The sequence below is a fragment of the Eubalaena glacialis genome, chromosome 8, assembly GCF_028564815.1.
Source record: "Eubalaena glacialis isolate mEubGla1 chromosome 8, mEubGla1.1.hap2.+ XY, whole genome shotgun sequence".
Classification (NCBI taxonomy): Eukaryota; Metazoa; Chordata; class Mammalia; order Artiodactyla; family Balaenidae; genus Eubalaena; species Eubalaena glacialis.
The window spans coordinates 14,847,557-14,874,600 of NC_083723.1; the positions used below are offsets into that span (position 1 = coordinate 14,847,557).

At 39.2% G+C, this 27,044-nt stretch overlaps 1 protein-coding gene across 1 annotated transcript in view; it reads left to right on the plus strand.

Annotated features, from left to right (window-relative positions):
- The window catches only part of VPS41 (VPS41 subunit of HOPS complex), a 187,689-nt gene that overhangs the window by 122,738 nt on the left and 37,907 nt on the right, over positions 1-27,044 (plus strand). Inside the window, exons 10-15 of the mRNA XM_061198413.1 lie at positions 3,752-3,818; positions 17,599-17,696; positions 21,570-21,699; positions 23,174-23,289; positions 24,603-24,659; positions 26,929-26,990. Coding sequence (XP_061054396.1) covers positions 3,752-3,818; positions 17,599-17,696; positions 21,570-21,699; positions 23,174-23,289; positions 24,603-24,659; positions 26,929-26,990 — 530 coding nt within the window. The remainder of the gene's footprint in view (positions 1-3,751; positions 3,819-17,598; positions 17,697-21,569; positions 21,700-23,173; positions 23,290-24,602; positions 24,660-26,928; positions 26,991-27,044) is intronic.

The window sequence follows — 27,044 nt, forward strand, 5'->3', positions numbered from 1 at the left end:
GATTGGAGTGATGCAGCCAAGGAATGCTGGAAGCCACCAGAAGCTAGACGAGGCAAGGAACAGATTCTTCCCTAGAGCCTCTGGAGGGAGTGCGGCCCTGCCGACACCTTGAACTTAAATCTTAGGGTTAGGGTTAGGACTCCATGCGGCTGTCGGGGAGGGGGTGTCAGCAGAGGGAGCAGGAGGGGCAGAATCCTTGAGGCTGGAGTGTGATTGGTGAGTCTCTGTGGTACGTAAAGGAAGGCATTATTGCCGGGGTGGATGGAGCAGGTGTGGAGGAGACGGATAGAAGATGACAAAAGGGAGAGGGAAAGAGGGAAAGAGGGAGGGAGGTGTGTGTGTAGTGATGGAGAAGATTGCGTACGGGCTCGCTGGGACAGAGCTCAGACCACAGCACCGAGGGGATAGAATAGGCCATGGCCCAGCTGCCAGTGGTGTCATGTGTCCTTGTCTTCACAGAGGCTGTAGGATGGCCAGAGACACCATCAGGCTTTAGCGTGAGTCCCAGCTCCAGCCTTGAGGTCCTGGGCAGCTCTCAGAGCCTCTGTGTTCTCGTGTCTACATTAGAGCTGGTAGTATCACCTTTCAGGGGCGTCTGAGGATTGGAAGAGGCCCGGACAGTCCTCAAGGTCTGTCACTCTCTCTCAGATCTCGCCACTTCTCTCCATCCCCCTGTCGGGTCCCCTGACTCTAGTTTTGCGCCCCTTAATTCTGCCCTAAACAGTGCAGCCAGGATGATCTTTTCAGAGTGCATATCAGGTGATGTCAGTCTTCTGGTTAAACCCCTCCAGGATGCTCACTGCTCATAGGATGACGTCTTCCTCTTTCATGATGATCTGCCCCCTGTGTTCCTGTCTAGCCCCTCCTTCCCCTATCCTCTCTGCTTCTGTCTGATTACCTTCCAGTTGAGGGCCCCAAGCTGTCAAGTTGCCCTTTTGCACCTGTCCTGTATCTCCTGCTTCAACTTACATGGCGCTTCTTCCAGGAAGTCTTCCATCCCTGCTAGTAGATGCCCCTGCTCTGTATTTCTGTACTTCTCCATCAGACTTCAGTAAATGCCTTATTTAGTTGTTTGTCTCCCCCACTGCACCATAATCTTCCTAAGAACAGAGCTCTATCTGCTTTACAAAGCCCTCAGCTCAGGACAGGTGCCCAGTAGTTGCTAAAAAGTGCTAATTAATATTGCTATTTCATATATATATATATATATATATATTATTGTTACACTTCAAACCACATGGGACACTGCTCCTTGTGTACTTTTATCAACACATTAAATAAAGCAGTTGTTCAGTTGGCATGTGGAGCGTGCCTATTAGACAATTTAGTAGTTTCCCTAGTAAGCATGGATAGAAGAGTGGATAACTTATACGAAGAGAAGGAAAACTGGGGGAGCGGACAGGAAATCGTCTGAGACGGACAGGAAACAAACGACAGAAAGCAATCAAAGGAGAAAATAGCCTGCCACTTCTCAGTCAATGCCTGTACCTCCACAGCACTGGGTTCACGTCCTGTGTCAGAGGAAGAGAGTACTGTGGCCCTCTGTGTCTGTGGGTTCTGCATCAGTGGATTCGACCAACCTCGGATTGAAAATATTTGGGGGAAAAAAATCCAGAAAGTTCCAAAAAGCAAAACTTTAATTTGCTAGAAACCAGTAACTGTTTATTAACATTTACATTGTATTCGGTATTATAAGTAATCTAGAAACGATTGAATGCATATAGGAGGATGTTTGTAGGTTATATGCAAATACTATGCCATTTCCTTTAGTGGACTTGAGCATCTTCAGATTTCGGTATCCTCCAGGGTCCTGCAGATACCAGGGGGTGGCTGTACTGTCATGTAGTTGCCGTGTTGCTGGACAGTGATTTGGACGTGGCCATTAGCCAAACCAAACCTTAAAAAAATGTACATTGATCTATCAATGTTACTTCTAGGAATTTATCCTAAGGAAACAAAAGTCCAAAAGTTTTATGTACAAGTATGTTGATTGCGCTATTGCTTGCATCAGAGATAGATAGAAGAAAAAACTAGTGTCTAAAATAGGATTGAGTAAATAAATTACAGTATATTCATGTAATGAAATACTATAAAGACATTAAAGAATTATGTGAGGACGTTTAAATAATACATTAAATTATTTGTAGTAATTTTAGGTTGAGAAAAGTAGCTTCCCCAAAAGTGTGGATTGCTAATAGTGTTCGCTTTGTTCTGGGACAACAGATAATAGTTTGTTTTTTTCCCTTTGGGTTTTCTGTATTTTAGAATTTTTCGTATGGTAGCTATACTTAGGGTTGCAGCTATAAATTAACACGATAAATGCTGCCTAAAAGAAAAAGGAAAAAAACCTAGTCCCTGATGAAAGTTGTATAAGATCAGTACTTAACTTGAGGTTCAGCCTTTTTTTTTTTTTTAATTGAGGTATAGTTGATTTACAATGTTGTGTTAATTTCTGGTGTACAGCCAAATGATTCAGTTATACATATATATATACATATATATATTCTTTTCCATTATGATTTATCACAGGTTATTGAATTTAGTTCCCTGTGCTATACAATAGGACCTTGTTGTTTATTCATTCTGTATATAATAGAATGCATCTACTAATCCCAAACTACCAATCCTTCCCTCCCTCAGCCCCCTTCCCCTTGGCAACCACAAGTATGATAATCTCTGAGTCCATCCATGTTGCTGCAAATGGCATTATTTTGTTCTTTTTATGGCTGAGTAATAGTCCATAGTATATATGTACCACATCACCTTTATCCATTCATCTGTTGATGGACATTTGAGGCTCAGTCTTAACCTGGATGGCTGAACTTACGTGAATTTTTCTCATTTCTTATTACAAAATAGAATACATTTCCATTAGAAAATATAGCAAAGAAAATGTATCTCTAGTCTAACCACCCTAAAACATCCACTGTTAACACACATATGTGTTAAGGGTTGTGTGTAAGTGAGATATATACAAAAATAAATATATAAAATCTCTATCCAAACTGTATACATATAATTTAAAATAGGGGTTGGCAAACTTTTCTGCAAAGGGCTGGTAGTAAATATTTTAAACTTTGCATGCTACATACTGTTTCTGCTGAGTATTTTTCCTTTTATTTCTGTTTTTCCTTCCCTCTCTTCCTCCCTCCCTCCTTTTCATTTTTTCAAGGCTTCAAAAATATAAAAACTATTTTTAGCTTCCAGGCCATAAAAAGAACAGATCAGGGGCCGGGCTGTAGTTTGCCACCCCTGATTTAAATTATACAATACATTGATTTTAATATGCTCAAGAGAAGAAGAAGAGCATGTGACACTTTTGCAAAGTATTATTAAGCAACAGTGAAATATGTTACTAATATGTGATCAGAAACACAAGACCTACTGTGGGTGTTGCCCAGATTAGCCATTGGGCATTTTTGGCTCTGTGCTTCTGTCAGAGATAGATAGAAGGAATCTGTGAGTAGAGTTGCAGAGAATGGGTCATTGAAACCATATTAAAACTATATTAGTTTCCTTCCTTTCTTTGTCCTCGAATAAAACTTTATTGAAGAATAGTGTTGGAGAATGTAAGTAATGGTTGCTATATGTCATTGAAGTTAATTTCTATCACTTAAGTCACAGGGTAGGTTGTGTGCATTCCATCTTCAGTGCTACATGGCTAATTTAGCAAAAGTACCATATAGTGAATGACATGTGATGAAGAGTTTTCTATCAGATGAATAAAATAACCTGTGAATTTCTTTTCTAGATATGCTCGGTGAAGGAACGGCATGCCAGTGAAATGAGGGACTTGCCGAGCCGATACGTTGAAATAGGTATGCCTTCTGTGGTGTAAACCTTCAGAAGAGAATCCATGTTATGAAGGGGAGTCCTAAGGCCGTGTTCTTCAGGGCTCATCATTGGTACCTTGATGAAATAGATCAAGAAACTTCTAAGTTTTGAAATTTGGCTGTAGAGACCCTTTATTCTAACTCTATTTCTAATTTTTACACAATAATATTGTAGTTGGCTTTGAAGTTGAATAACCATGGGCTTGGGTTCTGGTTCTGTTATTTACCACCTGGACTTTGGACAAATTTCTGCATGCCTCAGTCATTTTCATCTATAAAATACAGAAAAGAATACCTGTCTCACAGGTTGTTTGTCAAAATTCCAAGCATGCGTGCACAGCTCATAATACAGTACTCACACTTGGTATTGTCAACGTGTGCCTTCTAAATATTTATTTCCCTCATCACTGGTCTGGTCCAAACTGCCATAGTCTTATCTGGATCACTGCAGCAGCCTCCTAACTGGTTCATCTCTTTCCACTGTGAATTACTGTACTCTAGTCCCCCACACTGCAGTCAAAATACAAATCAGTTGGTGTCACCACCCTTCAGTCCCTTCCCATTGTTCTTAGGATAAAGATGAGACTCCTTAACTTGACCATGGGGATCTGCGTTGGCCCTCACCTGCCTTTCTAGCTTCAGCTCATAACAAGCTTCTCCTTGGTCTCTGTGCTCCAGTCACACTGGCCTTCTTCCATCTACCCGTGCTGCTGCTTCCCATCTCTCCAGAATGCTCTTCTTGCCTCTTTTTACTTCATGGGCCCCTTATCATCTTTAATCATACCTCAGCTCAAGTGTTGCTTTTGTGGGAAGGCCCACTGGTCCTCCCTAAGCAGGTCAAATCCCCCCATGATAGGCATGTAGCATGTCCCTTTCTAGCCCTTGTTTGAGTTGCAGTGATCGTGTGATTATTCAGTGCATTTCTGTCTCTTCCACCAGACTATAACCTCCTTGTTTTTGCTCAGTGTTTGTATCTCAGGGACCTGGCACCATACCTGGCACATAGTAGGTGCTAAATAATATTGGGTTGAATGAATCAGTGACTCTGGAAACAACTATTCAGGAAAAGTATGCCAAGGAGGCTATGCCACTACTTTTATAACTTAGTTTTAGGACCTAGTGCCAAAGTTACTCAAACAGAAAGGGTGAGAATTGACTGACTTTTGTCAGTTAAACAGAGTAAAAGCTCTTTTTGTATTATTTAGAGCTGAGTAATAGGAGACAGTTTTGTGGCAGAGAAGGTGTGCCATGTTATATGTCAGCTGAAAAGTTTATTTACCCATTTGGATGGTGGATGGGGAATATACATTTGATGGGTTGTTATAACAGGATGAAGCTGAGATAAATCATTTGCACATGACTGTACTTTTTTTTTTTAATTAATCTTTATTTATTTATTTATTTATGGCTGCGTTGGGTCTCCGTTTCTGCACGCGGGCTTTCTCTAGTTACGGCGAGCGGGGGCTACTCTTCGTTGTGGTGCGCAGGCTTCTCATTGCGGTGGCTTCTCTTGTTGCGGAGCACGGGCTCTAGGCGCGTGGGCTTCAGTAGTTGTGGCACGTGGACTCAGTAATTGTGGCTCACGGGCTTAGTTGCTCTGCCGCATGTGGGATCTTCCTGGATCAGGGCTCGAACCTGTGTCCCCTGCATTGGCAGGCAGATTCTTAACCACTGCACCACCAGGGAAGTCCCATGACTGTACTTTCATAAACAGAGAAAGATGTACCCACCAGGCAAATGTGGTTGTAGCATTTAAATCTGGGATATTTTATACTTGAAGTCGGAAGTTGGTGGTAGGGTTTTAATAGTTTTGCTGTTCTTTTGTTTGTTTTGCCTTAGAAGGATAAATACATAAATTCATAGTTTGGATTTCTCAGGGTCTGGACAAAATAGGTAAATACAGAATATAATGATACTGAGGAACTAGATAAGACTGAGAACTAGAAGATAAAGATAATTATTTCAGTATCTCTCTATTTTCTGCCCCTCCCCTGCCTACCAGAATAAAACCTGAACATCTCAATGCATAGTGTCCTGAGAGATAAGTATTACAATATTTTAAATACAGATGAGTTAAAAAAAAAAAAAAAGCAAGAACTCTGGGAACTTTAGGATGTAAAAATTGCCAGGAAGGCATAAAAATGCAGCAATGTCATCTTCTCTCCTTAGTTGGTGTTTATTGCTCGCATACTAGGTACGGGGCATTGTGCTATGTGTATTACCTGCTTTAGTTCACTGTCACAGCAGCCCTTTGAAGGGCTAGTAGTAGGCTTCTTATTCTATAGATGAAGAAAACGGAGGCTCAGGGTGGAAAACAACCTGTCCAAGGTCTTACTGCTGTGGCATTAAAATGGATAGAATCTAACCCTGCAGAACAACCCGGCAGGGAGGCCAGGCAGTTTGCCAAATGCCTGTCTGATCTTGATAAGGTTGCTTTATCTCCCTAAGCCAGACTTTCCTCACCTATAAAATGGAGGTGAGGGACTTCCCTGACCGTCCAGCGGTTAAGACTCCGCGCTTCCATTGCAGGGGGTGTGGGTTCAATCCCGGGTCAGGGAACTAAGTTCCCACACGCCGTGCAGTGTGGCCAAAAATTGTTTTAAAAATAAAAAAATTTAAAAAGTAAAATGGAGAGAAGACCTACTGTCTCAGATAGTTGGGAGAATTAGACGTGATTCTAAGGTCTGTAACACTGTCCTTGGCACACAGTAGGTGTTCACTGAATCGCGGTGGTTATTGTCACCGTGCAGACTTCCATCCCAGCTCCATGACTGCTAATAGCCGGCCCAGTGGTGGCCCTAGAGCCCTGGGATCACATTATTAAAGTGTGTTTTGTCTGTACTACAATTTCCGTGAAATAGACCGTGTGTGGGTACTAACAATATCACATTACGGACATTTTACTACTATGGTTAATGGTTAAGTACCATTTTTTCCCCTCTTGAGAGCAAACCTTTAAGAATATAAACCATTTCCACAGCAGGAAGCAAAGTGGTTTAGATAAGAGTCCTTGACTAGAATAAAGGAAAAGAGAAATATTAGGAGGTCTGGATTACAATTTGCTTTATGACAGTGTAAGCCACTGTTCTTTAGTAAATGAAGTGAAAATGACATTGAGATGAAAGAAATATCTGTGGCTGTACATTACATTTCTTAGAAGCCAGATGTTTATAACTCTTCCTTATAAGTCAGAATCTCGAAAACAATGCAGAAGTTATTCCTCTCAATAAGATATTCTTGTAAATGAAAGCTAATAATGATAACAAAGATGAAGCTTACTGGCCAATCTCTAATCCATGAAGACATAAGGTTACATAAGGTTTGGGAGATGTCATTTCTTCTTCTAAATTACAGTTTTAAAAGTAGGTTGTGGTCCATGCCTGCTGTACTTACTTTAACTTAACTTGGGTCTCTTACTGTCACAGGACTCCCTAACTCTCTGGCACTTTTTACCAAAGTCATCCCTGGTCTTAATGGAATGGTAGTTGGGAGCTGATACTATATTGTTGGGAAATGAAGCCAATATTGGTGTGTCAGTTTGGGGGCATCTACTGCCAAGGGCAGATAACTTACATGCAAGGAATTAATGATTGACTCCCTAGTCTTGATTTCATATGAAGTCTATTTCAAAAAAAAAATAATAAGAGAAAAGCTACATGGGAATCTACATAAAATGACAGAGAGAAGCCAGGAAGAAAGAGAAGGAGAAGGAAATAAGGGACATCTTTTTCACTTTAATTAAGCGGAGTCCGTATTGTCAGTTTATTATATGCTGTGGCTCTATTTAGTACATTGTTCTATTTTCAGCCTCTTGATTGACTTGGAAATTGAAGGCCTTTTTGCCTGGTGGAAGAGAGCTGTGAAATTAACACCTTTCTTAGATCTAAGTATCTCTATCCACCTGTTAGCATTCTGACCCAGACACACAGGTTCCAGCAGTGGGACAGTTCTCCCATGCATGCGAGTGACAAGGTTCACCTCCATGTCTAAGTCGCAGTAGAAATCAGGACAGTTCAAGGTGTCCTTAAGGATCTAGCTCTGTATGGTTTTCTGTTCTGTTAGAATTCAGTGTGATTCTCTCTAATCTATTAATTCTTTTGTTCTGCATTGAATTTTTTCCCCAACATTTTTTATGAAAATTATTAAACATACAAAAAACTAAAGAATTTTACTGGATCTGTTTACTCGCCTCCTTGATTCCACAGTTAAGATTTTATCATACTTGTTTTATTACGCGTCTGTTCCTCTATCCATTTGTCACTCAGTGCTGGAGACTCAAATACTTGTTGGAAGTGGAGTTAATAAATTTTCTCTACCATAAGTAGCGGTAAGAAATCGGAAGCACCTGAAGTAAGAAGTATATTTTGTTCATTTTATAACAACTACCACCAGCCACGTGCTTAACTACATTACAAACAGAATTTTGTTTAATCTTCACAATGGTCCCTGTGGGTAGGGCTGCTATCCCATTTTATAGGTGAAGAAGCTGAGGTTCAGAGGGATCAAGTAACCTGCTCAAGATGAGGACATTCAGAAGCAAAGAAGGCAGCATTTGAACACAGATAAGCCTAGTTTCAAACCTGTTGCTTCTCACTGCTGTGCCATGCGTTCTTCCATGCACACCCTCCGCCTAACCCCAAGCCCTCATTTGCAGCCAAAGTAACTGACGAGAAGAAAAGCAGCTTGCTCCAGGCACTCAGGTACCAACCATGGGGCAGAAATTCTCCAAAGACCCTTTAAATATGCAGTGATGATGTCTGCTCCCCTCTTCTTCAAACAGCCAGATGAAATGGACATGCAGTAGATTTGTTTTTTTTATTTTGGTTCAAGTGAAGTATCTCATTTAGAAAAATAGAAATTTTATTTCCCCTTGTTGTATTCTGGGACTGACAGCCGTTCATCATTTCTCCTCCAAATGCTTAGGGAATCTCTAGAACCTAGTTGCCTTGGATGGCAACTATCAAAGTTGTTTCTAAGGAAAGGAAGTCAAATCCAGATGGTGATGTGATTCTTTCAGCCCTCTTGTGTGCCCTTTCTTAGTGTTTGGCTTAAGTTTAGTTGATGCATCAAGGTAGTTTTGGATTTTTTTGTTGGGGTGGGTGGTTAGGTCTCTGAATGTGTGTATGTATGTATGTGTTTATTTTTAAATTTTATTTTATTGTGGTAAGGACACTTCACATGAGATCTACCCTCTTAACAAAATTTTAAGTGTACGTACAGTACACTTTGTGCCCGTTGATTAGCAACTTTCTTTTTCCCCCTCCCCACAGCCTTTACAACCACCTTTATTTACTCTTTGATTCTATGAATTTGACTATTTTAGGTACAATGTTTGTCTTTCTGTGTCTGGCTCATTTCACTGAGCATAACGTCCGTAATGTTCATCTAGGTTGTTGCATATTGCAGAATTTTTTTTTGAGGCCAAATAGTATTCCATTTTACATATAATATATACCACATTTTCTTTATCCATTACTGTGTCGATGGCCATTTAGGTAATTTCTGTATCTTGGCTGTTGGGAATAGTGCTGCAATGAACATGGGAGTGCTAGTGTCTCTTCAAGATCCTGATTTCAGTTCTTCTGGATAAATACCCAGAAGGGAGTTGCTGGATCGTATGGTGGTTCTATCTGAATTTTTTTTTGAGGAAACTCCATACTCTTTTGCACGGTGGCTGCACATTTTGCATTTCAACCAACAGGGCATAGCGTTCCAACTTCTCCACATCTTCACCAACACTTGTCATCTTGTCTTTTTCTTTAATAGCCTATTTACAGCTTAAAGTATAACTATTTGGTTTTGAACCTTTTGACCCAGAGGTCTTTGACCATCCCCTTGTCTGTGGTCTAAGCAGTGTGTGGTCAGCTTCTCACAGAGTCACTCTTTATCAGTGCTGCTTCGTGAGTGCTGAAGTTTAGTATCTGAGATAATCACATCCGCTTAGCTTTGTCACAGCGTATGCTGAATATCGATTAGAAAATATGGAATTAAATTGCAGGCTAAACTCATTTTATATAGCTCTGATTTACGTGTAATATTGGCTCCTGGTTTGAATGTTTGGGTTATTTTGTCCATTAGCTGTTCTCTTCTGTTTCACTGCCATATATTAGGTCTTCTCCTTAACTTGCTGACATAAAGCATTGTAAAGTCACTTTTACTTCAATGCATCTGCTTCATAGCAGTCCCAAGGATGTTAAAATGTGAGTTCCAAATGTATTTTCTTAGCTCAGTGGTCATGCTGACAGAGTGTCCAAATTTCTCAAAGTTTATAGACATTATATCTAGTTGATTAAGAAATACTAATATCTGGTTATTAAAGGGTCAGATTCTCTTGGGCACTATCATAAACGGACCTCAATGCTTTTACATATGTGAATATAAGACAAGGGAAGATAATTGTTGTTATTTATAAATTGCTTGACAAACTTTGTTTGCTTCTTTAAGAATCATAGAAACTAAAATCTATAGGGTATCGCTTTATTTAGCTCCAGTGAAGATACCAAATCCTTCTGGGTCACATTTAGCTAATGGGCATTTTGCAACCAGCAAAGGGAAAACAAGGGCCCCAAATAAAAAAGCAACACAAGTTCTATGTACTGCAGTGCATGGGAAATTCAAGAGAAGGGCCGGGCACCCTGGCTGCATTGCAGAACTGGCAGAAAGTGGTCAAGCCCTTCAATTCTTCTGTTCCTGCTAAGGTAGCGCCATTTTGCCCTTAGCACCTCTGTGTCCTGATTTATGTTTTCTAGTGTGACATATCTAGGAAGAGTAAGATTTCAAATTCTACTTTTGCTGGCCTTCTACTTAAGGGACCTTAGTCAACTTACTTAACATCACTGAGCTTCAAGGCCCTTTTAAAATGTATATAAGGTATTATGGTGGAAAAAGATCATGTATGTAAAATATTTAACATCCTGCTTGTCAGTATAGTAATGTTCATTAAATAGAAGCTATTATTAATATTACTATTTCGTTAGAGAGAAAGACAGTGGTTTCTTTTAACAATCAGGAGAGTAAAACATGGTGTTTCATAAAGTCAATTGAAAGAGAATGGGGGGAAAGATACAAATAAGGATTTACTGAATTATTCTGAAGAGGTTAATACATTTCATGATACATTTCATAGGTACAAGTAACAATGAAGACTATTGACTTAAATATCACCTCTTACAGGTCTGAATACAGTGATATTAAGTGAGATAACCTAGTTGTGAATTATTTGGAGACCGTCTTTTTATACAGACCCAAATAAAATCTTGACTTGTATTCTTTACAATTTAATATACATTAGTGTTTTTTTAATCTATTTTAATGAAGTTCTTTTCATGAAAATTTTTTGAATGAACATTTTGTGAAATGTTCTTCTCTCATGTATAACCACCATTCCTGCCCTTAACAGGCATATCTAGTCATGGTTATTGCCACTGTTTCCACCCCCATCTCCACCCCTCTGGGAATAAATTTTCCTGCTTTGTATTCTTTCTTGCTTTACACCTGTTTCCATTCTTGCATAGCACATGGTATTTTAATTATTTCTTTAGCTTCTAGACTCACAATCTCTTTTAAGTCAGAGGCAAACTCTTCATCTTCCTGATGCTTCTGGAAGAGTGTCTTCTGCCTAATTGGTGCTCAGTAATTCTTTATTAAGTTGTTGATAACTCTCAGAGATGTAAGACCCAAGGTACAAGAAAGCTCTGTCTTATTCATTTTTATTTCAATCACATGCCAATCATTCAGAAACTTAGAGCATGTATGCTATTGATGGCACAACAATATTTATGTATTTGTGACTGTAATCCCAGCCCTGGCTTATATCAAGTTGGTGTCTAACCCTGATGTGTTAACATTTTGTGCTTGGAGGATTCTGAGAAGATGGTGGTAGTGGCCACATAACTGTTCCATCCTCCTGAGTCCTCAGGAACAACTAGATCACACAACCAAAAACCCACAGACAACACTTACAGCAAGGTAACCCTAGGAACGCCAAGATACGAGCAAATGGCAAAATCCACCAATAGCCACGGGACCCGCTATGGTTCCAGTGTCTGTGTGAGAGAAAGCAGAGGGAACAAGGGGGCTTCTAATGCACTTGAGATCAGGAGATCTCCCAGACAATCAGCAGGTGTTTTCTGGAAGAGACCCAGGCCGCTCTGAGAGGAGTGGGTGCAGGGCTGCAGTTAGCGTGAGGGGCTCGGGCAGCCCAGCAGCCCCTGGGAACTCTTACGGTTGAGTGGCCAGTGTTTCCTGCCAGGGCTGGGCTCACGCAGGAGAATACATCCTGAGCCGTATGGGCATGATAGAAACAAAGAGAAGGTCCAGATAAAATGGGGAGGGAACAGAGCCAGGAAATCTCAGAAAGCAAGGGACCAGATTTTTAAAACTACATGAAAACTATGAATGAGGGAATTCTTGGAGGTTAGAAGAGTTATCTCAGTTCCTCCCTCCTCCCAAGAGATCAGTGGCTGATTTCACCTAGAAACAAGTGCAGAAAAGTACCAAGGTCAAATCTCATACTAAGGTTTAAGAAAAAGTGAATAAGGAGCAGAATAACATCCTTGGCAATGAAAGCACACCAGACAGAAACACCCACAAAATAGATCATGACTGTAATTTACTGTTTCAGAAGAAGCTACAAGATAGTTTAAAGAAGTGATGGGGGCTTCCCTGGTAGTGCAGTGGTTAAGAATCCGCCTGCCAATGCAGGGGACACAGGTTTGATCCCTGGTCTGGGAAGATCCCACGTGCCACGGAGCAACTAAGCCCGTGCACCGCAACTACTGAGCCTGTGCGCTAGAGCCCGCAAGCCACAACTACTGAGCCCATGTGCCACAACTACTGAAGCCCATGCGCCTAGATCCTGTGCTTCACAACAAGAGAAGCCACCACAATGAGAAGCCTGCACACGGCCATGAAGAGTAGCCCCTGCTCACCACAACTAGAGAAAGCTCGCATGCAGCAATGAAGACCCAATGCAGCCAAAAATAAATTTAAAAAAAAGAGAAGTGATGGAAGGCGTGAAAGAACAACAAAAATCAGAACTAAAAAAATTTCAAATGAGGTGACAGAACTCAGGAAATATTTATAAATAAAAGGTTATTTCAGAAATGAAGGTTAAACTGGAAGGAACACAGGAGCAAATAGACACAAAGATAATGCTGTAAGAAGAGAAATAGAAGAGGAAAAAAATTTTCATCACAAATAAGGGGAAAAAACGATTTATGATTAAATGATAAATACTGAGACAGGCAAAGATAATTCAGCCTACAAATAAGAGTCATGGAAGACAAAACAAGGGAATGGAATAAATACCAAAAACAGTAATTCAAGAAAAATTTCCTGAAACTACAGAGAAACAAAACTAGAAACTATAAATTAAAATAGTACAGTTGTGTATCTGAAAATTATGACCCACGATGAACATCTTCAAGATATATTTGAGTAAAATTACTGGACTTTAAAGACAAAAAACATTGGGGGGCATCTGGACCTGCACTGTCCAATATGGTAACCACTCGCCTCTTATAGCTGTTAAGTGCTTGAAATATGGCAGGTGCGGGCTGAGATGTGCTGCATCTAGGATTCCAAAGACTTAGTATGAAAATAAAAAGTAAATTATCTCATTAATAATCCTTTATGTTGTTAAATGTTGCAATGACCATATTTTGGACATGTTGCATTAAATAAAATACTTTTTAAATTTCACCTTTTTACTCTTTAATATGGCTACTAGAAAACTTTAAAGTTATGTTTTTGGCTTGTGTTAATATTCTATTGGACAGCACTGATCAAGAACTCAAGCCTCTCTTCTAGATCAGAACTTTGTACACAATTGTCCTCTTTCTGGATCCAAAGAACTTCCTTGAATAAAATTTTTAGGTGAATAGTCCCTCTGAAACTTTCTTCCTCTTTCTCTCTTATTCTGCATAGAATCTCTTTCTTTTTTCCTTGAATTATTTCTTCTAGCATGTCTAGGAATGCTTTATTCTCCTAAATAAACCAGAACACTGCAGGCCTTTCATCCCCATCAGGATGAAGGCTGTGTTGCAGCTGTAATGTGCATCTTTGCTTACCTCCATCACAATCCCAGGGACCCCAGAGCACTTCCTGCAGAGCCCCAGAGCCATTGACTCACTTTCAGAACTCTTTGATCTGAAGAATAGCTACTGCCTTTTGTGGCTCCCTCTAGAAATTCTGCACTTTTCTCTCCTTCCCCCCCGCCGCCCCCCAGCTTTTGCTTTCTATTTTGTTTTAGTGCTTTCCAACACAATTTGTCTTTTTCTTTATGACTTGTCTTTTCCAGATAATGGAAAGATGAGCTTCCATGGTATGAGACCTATAAACCACCTGTATTCAAACTGGTTTTCCTTTGGAAAAATTTTTTCATTGAAGTTATTAAAAATCATTGTCATGTGGAAAAAATAGAATTTTAGAGAAAATAAACTGAAACTTTGATTGTTCCACTAAAATTTTGAAGTAGAAAGGCAGTAATTACTTGAAGATATTTTATAAAAGCTGGTCCATAAAATTTTACATAATTTATGTATGTTCTTCAGAAGAATAAATACTACCGTTCAGCGTTTCTTTCTCTAAATCTGTTCATTATTATCTGTTCATTAAGAATAGTCCTTATACTTTCCTGTTCATTCTGACACCACTGTCTCCAACCAGCCCTTCATGGATTCAGCCTTAATATAAAGAATACACTGAATCATGATAGATCTTAAAACAATCCTGTTTTGTTGCATTAGTAAGTAGTAATGGAAAAACAGAACCCTGAAATGTCATTCATTCTGAAATGTCTTTTTTTTTTTTTAATGCAGCGTAGCTGTAGACATTTTCCTAAACTAGGACCTCATACCAGGAAATGAGTCCTCTTTTTTACATGATATCATTACTAATGGGTATTAATGGAGATGAATTTCTAAGTGGTAGAATATTCAAAGGTAAGAAGAGCAGCCATTATTTTAGAACTCTTAATTTGTGACTCAAAGGGTGTGACTATAATTGCAATTTTGTTTTCCATAAGAAGATTTCTGTTGCTATGAAATCATTTTAATAAAATGAGAAGAATTATTTAATTGCAGCTGTATACGAATGGTGTTAACTTGCTTAACTGTGCCTCTGGAAATCTTGACAACATTATTTTTATATAATACCACATCTTTTCTTCGTAAGTAACATTTTTTTGTTTGTAATTTAGTCACTTCATGTCATTTCTACCTAAATTATTACCTATTTTCAGTTAGTAAAGTGGTAGGATTTAGTACTGAACAAATAAGCATTTTGTTATAGTATCGAATTGAGAAGGAAGTATCTGCTTCTTTACATCTGTCCTTATTTTCTTTAAGAACACATTAGATTTTCTATTATGTTCTTAATTAAAGAACAGGAAGTTTTCTGTGTTATTAATGCAAGCTCTTGAGGACAGAAATCAGGATGTAGAGGAGGAAAGATTTGGGTAGAATTGTTTTCTAGTTTCTCTGATCTGTATCTTATGGCTCATTCATATAAACCAAAGCCTTGATGTGGATTTGGTTACCTTTAGGAGGGATACTGTGTGATGCTCCTTGTCAGTGAGCCTAGGCAGCCCCTTTGGCGTCTCAAATGGGGAGAATACCTCGTTCACCCACCATTTCTTAGATGATGCTCTCCCTCGGGTGCCTATGGCAGACAAGCCCATCAAAGGCTCCATGTGATTCCCATGAAACAGTCTCTGTACCATCTTTGATTGCTCTTCATCCAAGTTGCTGTATGCGTAGCATTTCAACGATGGAATGTGATTTAGTAAAAAAACACAAGTCCATCTCTACCAAAGAGTTTATGCAACCTCAGGAGTGCTGGCCTCCAAAACCTCCTGTTAACAGGCCTGTATGTCTTCATGAATGTGAAACTATCACCTCTTTGATCAGTAGGTCATGTGTGGCCCACACTGTTCAATAGCATCTGCACATTCCAACCCTCCCGTCTCTCCCCCCTTCCCCCTGCCCACCCCCTTCATTCATAGGCCGCACTGGGGAAGCTTCTCCAGAACCTTCTGTGCCTGGTTACATGCTGCACGTGCTCGTCTCTGAACACGTGGTTGTGGGAAGTTCTCTACGCATGTGCTTCGTGAGAATATTGATCACATCACCACTTTACCAAAAATTATTTCCAAGTGCCTGGATGAGAATATTCAGTTCAGGTTCAGCGGGTGAGAAAACAAGTCTTCGTGGCAGAGCTGGCACCATTTGGACTCCCATTGTATGGCTCTGTCCAGGGCACCCTGACCACCTATGCGATCCCACCCGGGACAAAGCTTAAGAAATGTTATCCTTTTTAATATTTATGTTATTAACTACTTAGTGTTTTTTTGATTATCCTCAGTCTCATTTTGGTGTGAAAATAAAATTTTGAAAACAGTTAAATAAGGAGCAGGCATTAAATATCAGCAGAGTCAGGAAGAAATGACTCTGAAGTAACACTAAGTGATTTATGAGGAGGATGGAGAGGAGGAAGAAGAAAAATTCAGTACCCCCTCAGTTTATGTGTTATGGGTTTTATTTCTATTCTGATACATTTATTTATACATGGGAAATGTCATACCCACAGAAATTAAAATGAATTATCCAAGTTCAGTGTAACTGCAGTTATAACCCAGATTTCCTAACTTCTCATTCAATATTGTTTCCAATATGCTACACTGACTTCCCCTGTTTTGGAAAAGATGGTCATTTTATCATAAAAGTTAACTAAACCTGAAGCTAATACCACAGAACTGTGGAGAAGAACTGAATCAAGAAACTCTTAGAAAAAGTGGTGGGTTCAAATGAGAGTTTACTCTCAAATGAATCTGTAAGTGCCATGTATGATTCCTGGAAGAGTCTTTTCCTGGCACTAATATTGTATCAGTTGGCTTTGCTGCATAACAAACCATCCCAAAACTTAGTTGCTTAAAACAACAGTCATTTATTATAAATATTACAACAGCTAGTCATTAAAATCATACTGTAGCAATATTTGTACTTCTACCATTGAGCCTTCTATAAGATCTTTGAGGTCCATTGTAATTAAATCTATATACCTCTTAGGTGATGCAATAGAAGAAATAGAACTTCTTCTACGTTTTAATGACTATCTTTTAAAAGGAAAGAGAAATTTCTTATTTTCTCTGACCTTTATTTCACTGAAGAATTAATGGAGTTTCATCATAATGTAATGTGTATCTACACTTTTTTTCTTTTAAGTCTGGATATAATGTTTATTAAATGTTCAAAAAGGAGTAATAGTTTCATAATTACAAATAGCATTTCTTGTGACCATCATACCACTGTAATGCCCTAATTGTGAAAGATTGAAATTTATGTTTAAATTATTTAAAAAGTATTTTTGTCATTAGTAATATTTTAAAATTATTTAAAATATTTAATTTTTTAAAATTTAAAATTATTGTTACCGATAATCGTTTACGTTGGGTTTTATGGATTTCAAAGTGTCTTCATGGGATTTAACTCTGTCATTTTTAAACTAACTAGATAGTGTCACTCGTCACCATTCATGCTGCTGTTATTGTCGAGGTTGCTTTTTATTTGTAAGAGAAATTTTCAAGTGTAAGTTCCCAGATATTCTTTTGGGCTACTGATTATTGTGCAGAAAGTATGTTTATCTCTGCCCCCTTTTTGTCAGGTTTCTAAAATGAGTCCATCCTGCGTTCGTAGTCGACGTGTCCTTTCCTTTGTGTGCTGCTTTTTGCTGCTAACGGTGAATCTTCTCTCCCTTTTGTTTGCAGTGTCTCAGTTTGAAACTGAATTCTACGTCAGTGGACTGGCACCTCTCTGTGATCAGCTTGTTGTACTTTCCTATGTAAAGGAGGTTTCCGAAAAAACGGTAATTTTGTTTTCACCCCAAATACAATAGGGTGGGTTCATTTGTAGCATTTTTACCCAGATGAAGTTGCCCATGAAAGGACTCAGCTCCAGTCTGAGCAGAACTTCCTGACCTATAAAACCGCGTCAGCAGAGATTACCCTGCAGGCTTAATGTATTTACGCTTCAGAAGCTCCACTCATTGGTTGCCTTTGTTCCTTTTGCCGAGCAAAGGGGAGTCTTTTTTTTTTTTTTTTTTTTGCCTTCCCTTTTTTCCATCTCTCTTGGTATTTCAGTCGAAAGGAATGAAGGATTCCTCTTGCCAAAAGGCCAAGAAACTAAACTGACACTGTGCATTAGCAGAAATGACAGCAATGAAGTTGATCTGTAGCATCAGCAGGGGTCCCTGTGGTCAGAGTGAATTACAGAGAGGGTGGTCCATTATTTCCTGTGGTCCAGATATATTTGTTTACTTCCCAGTGGCCCAGTGATTCTGAGTAGCTTGATTCTTGCTTTGAAATTAGATGGTTGCTAAGTCTCGGTTATCACTGCAAATGATGGTATGAAATGTACGGCTCATAGGAAGCAGCAGAGAATCTGCATTTCATTATACATGATTTTGGAATGAAGCCTGTTATAGGGTCCAGTGGAGGGGCCAGCATACTGAGTCTTTCTTTGAAGCCCAGGTCGGCCCCATTCCCAGTTTGTCTTTATTGTCAGAATCCAGAGTTCCTGTCAGGAAGGGGCCAGGGGTGGCTTCAAGGCATAAACAAGGAGAGTTTATTGTAAAGGATTTTCTTTGGGATGCTGTGGTATAAAAGAAATGCAATTGATCGTCTAGCCCTTTACAGTGAGTGGGTTCTCCTTGTCTGTATCCTCTCTCTCTCTCTTTTTTTTTTTCCCCCCTTTTCAAATAGCAAGGAATAAAATGGGGAGAAAAACCCTGGGAGTCCCGGTTTTGAAGTGGTAGCTGCTCTCCAGCATTTCTCTGAGCGAGCTCTTGCATCAGGAAGCCATCGCTATAGTAACCTGGAGCTCTGGGTGCCCATGTTGCTAGGCAATGGGATGCAGTAGACTTAAGTGAACACTCAAACCTGCTAAAATCAATAGGGCTGGCTTCTAGCCCTGTGCAGGACATCAGTTTATTATTATTTTATTTATTTATTTATTTTGAAAATAAAAGCATTGGCTCCGGAGGGAGTAAATACAGTGCTTTTTGATGAGGAATGTGGGGAGCATTCAGGATGTGATTGAAAGGCATAAGGAAAGAGGCAGTAAAATGACAAAGGGAAGGCCTAATAAACAGTTGACCAAAAAAAGAAAGAAAGGAAGGAAACCTTTGTTAATAAGAGAGAGTATTGGAAAGGAGTAAAAACCAAGAAAAGCCAACCTCAAAGAGCAAATCAGAAAATGGAATTTTTTCAGAGGAAGAAGTGAGGGTCTTGGAGGTGCTTTAAAAATGTGTGTCAGTGTATATATAACTCTTCATTTTCTCTAACACCAAAGGACACCTGAAATCCTTAAATACAGAAAGAACTGATCAAATTAAGGCAGAAGGAATAAAGAAGCAAGCTTGGGGCCAACCACGCCCCCCTTTTCTTTTTCACATCAAAAAGTTTAACTGCAACAGTAAACAGAATTCGTTTTTATATCAATGTTATCCCAGCATATTTTCCTCATTATACCTTTGACATATGTGCCTGTTCCCACACAGTTGCAGTGATAGTTACAAGCTCTTCTGTGTGGCCATAATTTTAGGAGCATCGTCCCATTCTCTCTGCATATGGCTGTGCAGTCTCCCATCATCATTCTGGTGGTTGTGAACTGTTTCATCTGCTTGATATAACCTAATTTATGAAGCTGTTCCCTTAATGTTTTGTTTTTCTTCCATTCATTAATAAAGCACCTGTGTTAAGAACGGTGCTCAGCATGGAGCATCAATGATCAACAAGACCAAATTCCTGCTCCTAGGCAGTTCACGCATAAGCAGGGCTGTTAGACCAGTGAACAGAAGTTGTAAAATAACGATAAGTTGGATCTCTCATCCATCACCTTGCTGATGGATTTCTTACACATATGAAGGAGCTATTTATATGGTCTAGCAAGGTGATTTTCTTTTAACATTATTTGGTTCAATTTTTTTTTCTATTTTGCTATTCTAATTTTGATATTTTTTGTCATTGTTATAGCTGTTAATTTTTTAAATAGTCAAATTTTTCAGTTTTTTCCTTTTTGTTGTTTTAAAAGCAAGGTATTTGTCATTTCTCCACAGATCTGATAAATTATCCTGTATATTCACTGGGGTTTTTTCCTCTAATAGTGGATCTTTCATAATTGCTTTTTCTTTTGGACTGTTTTAAATATATGAGATGCAAAGCTGACGTAATCGCTTCTCAATTAACCTAACAGAATTGATCAAAGGAATCTTCGAGGCTTACTGTTTTACTGGGGAACCTTGGAGAGTTGGGAGTAGTTCTGGATTTCTTTCATTCTGTTCCTTTCATCTGTGTTCTCTATACCAGTGCCACACTGCTTTAGGTCTTACTGCTTTAGGTCTTGCTGCTTTGGAAAATAGTCAAGTGTATCTTTCATGCCTCTGTGCTGAATACTCAAAGAGCTTGAGTTTTATAGTAAAATAAACTTGATTTCAAATCCATAGTCCCAGTTTTTCCACAAATCCCAGTCTCACCGTTTACTTATATAACTTTGACCTCAGTAAACTTTTTGATCCTCAGTTCCTTCATCTGCAAAATTAGGAAGAACAGTACTTACTGAAGGGTGATTTAAGGACTCAGCGAGAAGAATCTGACAGTCACCTACTAGGCTAGTGAAATTGCCACAGGCCCTCAGTAAAGCATCTTTTTCCCTTCTATCTTGATCTAGAACGGCAGTGTCCAAAACTGTAGGCATTAAGCTTATGTGCCTATCCAAGTTGAAATTAATGAAAATGAAATAAAATTTAAAACTCAGTTTCTCAGGCACAGTCATCACATTTCAGGTGTCCGATGGCCACTCGTGACTCAGGTCTACCACGCTGGGCAGTGCAGACACAGAACATCTACATCAGCTCAGCAAGTTTTGCTGTAGACGTAACTCTTAGTCTCTGGCTTTTCAGCATCCCCAGTGAAAGGACTAGTGGTGGCAGTGGTCTGGACCATGGAGCAGTTTATAATGTAATTTTCACTCTCTCTCATATTTGTGAGGAAGATGTAACAGAGTTATCTAAGGATGTGGTAGCCGTCCCTTGGAGTTGAAAGGGCTGCAGTGGTAGACCGCTGACACAGTACAGTGGTACCTGTCCTGTGTATCTCATCCAAGAGGTCAAAATAAACCACTGCTATGAGGCCGTCCACGGCAGGTGGTGAGAAGGGCTTACACCTGCCGAATTTATAAAACCAAAGCACTTAATTATGGCTACCTAGAATTAATTTGTATCATTTTTTTTTAAATATGCTGTGACACTTGGCCACTTAGTATCCATGTGATCTTGCACAAGGCACTACTTTTTTTAAAAAATTAATTTATTTATTTTTGGCTGCTTTGGGTCTTCGTTGCTGCATGTGGGCTTTTCTCTAGTTGCGGCGAGCGGGGGCTACTCTTCATTGGTGCGTGGGCTTCTCATTGCAGTGGCTTCTCTTGTTGCAGAGCACGGGCTTCAGTAGTTGTGGCACACGGGCTCAGTAGTTGTGGCTCGTGGGCTCTAGAGCGCAGGCTCAGTAGTTGTAGCGCACGGGCTTAGTTGTTCCATGGCATGTGGGATCTTCCCGGACCAGGGACCGAACCCGTGTCCCCTGCATTGGCAGGCAGATTCTTAACCACTGCGCTACTAGGGAAGTCCCTAATTTGTATCATTTATAGAAATGTAATTCAAATGAGCCTTTCTTTTTCCCCTTAGGAAAGAGAATACTGCGCCAGGCCCAGACTGGATATCATCCAGCCGCTTTCTGAGACTTGTGAAGAGATCTCGTCTGATGCTCTGACTGTGAGGGGCTTTCAGGAAAATGAATGTAGAGATTATCACTTAGGTGAGAGAGATCGAGGATCTGACTCACGTTATTTCTTATATTTATGTTTTTTCCCCTCCACTCGAGTACCGCAACCAGGAATTTAAATTAAGGTGCTGAAAGGCTCTTAGAGCCTATCTGGGCAGGCCTTTTATGTTGAAAATGAAGGCGTCAAGGCCCAGAGATGCTGTAGAACTTGTTTGAGTTCCCACAGCAGAAGGGAGGGGTAGAGATGAGGCCAGGACCAAGGTGAGGAGGCTTTGTGGCCTTTGTTCTTGTATTTGGTCTCCTGTCCTATTTCATGTGACACCTGACTTACACTGATGTCAAGCAGCATGGTTCTCTAGTTGGCGTATCACTCCCAACTTTATATCCCTAGAAGGTGTACTCTGGGTTGCCAGAGAAATTGTCTTTCTTTGACCGAACGCTCAGAGCTTGAAAGAGTGCCTGGTACATACTAGGTTTTCACCGAATATTTGTTGAGTGGATGCATGAATACACTTAGTCACTGCTTGGAAATAAAGGGAGAACCATTGCTTTGTAGTCATACCAGGGGCCTCTGTGTTTTGGTGTCATCATATCCTTGAAAAATACGTTGATGAAAAAATAGAACAGCTTTGGCTGTTGAGAAATTCTTTCCTGCTTTAAAAACAATAGACATGTTTTGAGAATATTTTCAGTTCTCATTTTGGTCAATGAAGAAATATCCTGTATCTGTTAGAGCTTTCTTATATGAAGCCCTTGATGGGCTGAGAAATGGGAGTGTATATTCTGGACTTAGCAAAAAGCAAATGTGATTCACAAGTGAAAGCATCCAGTTGAGGTATTATTTGCTCAGAGCAAACTCTGCTGCACTCTTAGAAACCCTTCAGAACAGGTTTTATAATTGAATTCTTCAGGAAACCCTTACCATTGGCATTGTGCACAACATGCTGAAATGATAGATGATGTCTCCAGGGCTTGGGGCATCTGTCATTTATGCTTTAGATGGCCTTGACCTTGAAGAGGAGGAAACATTTATCGCCAACTGTGGGGTGTAATTGTTCTGTAAAAATAGAACTGCTGTAAATGGCCATCAATAAAGTTTATATACAGTAGATAAATTATATACAATAGACATGGAGAATTTTGAGCACTGTCTTTCAGCTGAGGTCAGAACGTTAATATATGAAACAGAATTTTTAAGCCTACCTTATTTTTTTCAAGTTTTTTTGGTATTTCCTGCCTCCTTACCTCTCTTCCTTTCTTCCTCCTTCCTTTCCTTTTTTCATTCAAATCATTTTACGTGTAAATATTTTTTAAAGCACTGGAATAGATTCTGTCATTCTCTACCCTGTCTCCCACCCCTACCTTCAAACACAGCCAAACACATTTATTCCAAAGGTAAGAGAGTTTTCTGTTCGCTTGTAAGTTGGGTAGCCTAACCCTGTCCCCCCAAACCACTGCCAAGGTTTCTACTGTTGAGTCACCCAAGTTATTGCTCTCTTATCTCTAGAATACTCGGAAGGGGAGTCACTCTTTTACATTGTGAGTCCAAGAGATGTTGTCGTAGCCAAGGAACGAGACCAAGATGACCACATCGACTGGCTCCTTGAAAAGAAGAAATATGAAGTAGTCTGGCTTTTACTTCTAAGTATTGACACGTCGGTAACAGAGAGGGGCTAAAAGGGTTTTGTAATAAATTTTTCATGTAGGTGAATTAGCATGTTCTAAGCTAGTAATATGTAGGAGGCCAATAACTTTCCGATACTCTTTTCGGAAGTTAGGGGGAATAAAGACTGCAGGGAGGTTGACTGGCCTTACTGTTCAGTGGAAGAGGAATTGGTGATGGAGGAGGAATTGGTGATGGAGGGAGGGGTGGGTTAGATCCAGCCTACTGATAAGTTTATTTGGTGGTTTTTCAAGAAAAATAAAATAAAGCTAGTATTTCAGAACCATCCATTTGGATATTTTAGTGAAATCATTTATTTTGTGCTTATATCATGTGTAAAAAGTAAAGCTATCAAACTATACTCAGGAGGGTTTGAACTACCTGTTCAGATGGAATGATGTTGTCCACGTCATTGAGTCTTGGTTCAGACTAATTTGAGTAGATAATGCCCCATCATGGCTTTTTTTAAAAAAGGAAAACATTTTAAAGTTTTAATAGCTGCAAAGGTATTATTGTGTTGGTTTAGTTAGAGAAACTCTCTGGATAGTCTTATATGCTAATCAGCCAAAAACAAACAAAAAATGGTCCACTTATTTGGTGCTTTAAGTTTGTAACCACCTGAAAGGATTTGGAAAAAAAAAGTTTTTAATTTATAAACTCTCTGGAGTCCAGGTATTGATACCAAGTTCATACCCCAGTTATTACCATTATTGCTTTAGATCCAGCAGCTTCCTCAAGAAATAATTTTGTGTTTCAAACATTTGTGTTAAAGTAATCATTGTAAACTTACCAAAATAAAAATAAAATCTGAGATTTTCAAAATCTTAGTGTAGTTGTACCTAAATGTATGCATATAGGTTACTTTTTATGCTTCATAAAGGAAAAGTGCCCCTTGATTAATATATGTCATACAGATTTAGAATGACAGATTTTTTTGTTTGAACATAAGAGATTTTGTTGTATTTTGAGTTGCGTATGAAATGTGATTCCAGTATCCTAATGTGGAAATGAATTCAAATGGAAATAAGAGAAGTCTTCATTTTGGTTGACTGCTTTTGTTTGAGTTTGAATTCAGTGAGGTTCACTCAACCATAACATTAAAAATTTCTGTGCTTGAAGCAAAAGCCATGGGAAAATGGAGCTTATTTATGTAGCCCAGGACTTTAAAACATAATAAATATAGTGTTTATGACCTCAATGTCTCTCTCTCCCACTCTCTCCCCTTTTCCCTTCCTCCTTTTCGACTGCTTTTATCATGCTTATGTAAATACAGGAAGCTCTGATGGCAGCTGAAATTAGCCAAAAGAACATTAAAAGACATAAGATTCTGGTAAGTATGTAATTTTACTATTTGAAACATAACTTTACCTTTCAATAAGTTATAATGAGGCTGAAAGTAATTTGAAAAGAACGGATTCTTGCTACCTTTTGAGAAGTTATTTCAAACGAATTCCCTAACCTGTGAGGTCAAAATAGTTCATTTTATTGAATCAGTTTCTGCTTGTAAACAAGAAACTTGAACAACTGCTAGGAGGTAGTTTTAGGTAATTTGGAAACTGGATTTATAAATACACTTTAAATACAAAGCTTTCCAGTTATGCGTGGGGAAGTTTCTTTAAATCACAGGTAAAATCACATTATCATGAAATCTATCAAAAGAGTAGTTTCATAAAACTAGACTGCTTCAGTGTCTCTATAAGAACAGGCTCAATTTATTTTGTTATGGTGACTAATTTAGGACATCAAATATATTTTTATTATATTTTGGACTTGGGAAAAATATTGTGAGTGAAAGCCCATTTCTTTGCTAACTGTGAAAATGAATGTGCAGATGGAAAGCAGAAATGTTATCCTCTGAGTGTGAAGGGTCCTTAGAGATCATCTAGCCCAAGACCCTAGTTTACAGTTGAACACTGGAAACTTAGTTATGGCTATTTGAGTTCCAGTGCAAAGTCCTTCCGCCTACACTTTCCCCACCTTAAACTTCTCTTTAAAACTTCCCAAAAAGCCTAATTCCCAAAGAGTATACAAGCAAAATAGTTCAGGAACTAAAAGGGAGAGAGAGAACAAGAGCATCTTATGTTGCTTTATTCATTCAAAATTGTAGAGAATAAGCAAGGATTACCTAGAAATGGAGTATTCCAGCCAGTAGAAGAGTATAGTTGAAGTAAGCAGGTCAAAAGTAAGACAGGCTTAGCTTAGTCAGTTGTACATTGGGTTTGGTAATATGAAAGTGACAAGTGCATTTTCTGTATATATCATTTATTCTCAACATGCTTGCTGGAGTGAAAGTGAATAGGAGATGATGAAGTTGAGCTGAATATAGACTAAGACTAGCCTCGAAGTGGAAAAGAGTCAAGACTATGGCTGGGGGCTATGACATCATGGGGAGGTTTTGGGTGATGGTGGGTATTTCGTGTAAGACATTTAACGTGCTTATGCTTAAGGGAAAAGAGAGAAAATCAGGTTGAGGTTAAAGGAGCACAGAGACAGAGGATGAGTTGGGAGAGAGCATGGACATGGGGAGAAAGGTTAGAGAAATGGGCTCTGCAAAAGAGGCATCTCTTCTCTGAACCTGTAGACTCACGGTAGATACTGTGATATGTGATCTATTTTCAGAGAAATAAAGTTAAGCACCTTTTCTTCACTCCGTAGTTCCAACAGATTTGAAATACGATTTCCTACACAGTAGTCATTAAAGTGAAAGTTTAATAAACTAAGAACTTTGGGTATTTCCCTTCACTCTTGAAATGGGCATGTCCTTTACATTAATCACGCCTGGACATTTTTCTCCTAGGATAAGGCAGGCAGAGAGAAAAATGGGCTCCTGCCATTTCTGCCATCCAGGAAGAAGCTCCGCAAAAAATTTTTTGTGCATGAAATAGAACTTAAAATCCAAGTTTTGTTACATATATTGAGTTCAAGCTTCTCATGCAAATGCTTTTAGGTGGAACTGATCTTTCATAAGAGTCATGAGGAGATCAAGCAAGAGGTGCCCCGTCTCTGGTGGCACAGGCCACCTCAAATCCTTTCGGGACTAAGGTAGAATAAGTGAAGGAGCGCGAATCCTGTGAAGCCAGTCGGTTCAGTGCTTTGAGCTCCAGTCTCCTCATCTGTAAACTCGTGGGTTTGAATGACCTGATTTTCTGAGCTCATTTTCACTTTGATGTTAACTTTAAATATTTCCCTTTCAAATGATCTGTCATTTCATTTTTCTTACAGCATTTCCTCAGACTTGGTATAGAAGAGACAGGCAGCTCACGTTTTAGGGATGAAAGCACAAGAAACAATTCTATATCCAGTGACAACATGAAATTGTTGGGTCATGTTTCTCTTATCAGAGATTTCTTTGTAGGAAATTTTTTAGAAGAGGGCAGGTTAGGAGCCTTTAAAGTAGTAACATTTTTTAAAATTGTAAACTCTAAACTTTGTGAGAATACTAGTATATTTAAATATGCTCAAGAAAGAAATGAACATAATTACGTAAAGCAAACTAAGATGTATGAACAGGTTCAGTCAGCAGGCCCACTCAGGAACGGAGACCCAACTTTCCATGTGTTCCAGTTAAGTATGAAATTCCTTCATTTCATTTCCCCTAGGACATCGGCTTGGCATATATAAACCACCTGGTGGAGAAAGGAGAGTACGACATAGCGGCACGGTAATCAAGATGTTTTCACAATTATTTGTTAATATAAATAGAATTGAGCCATGT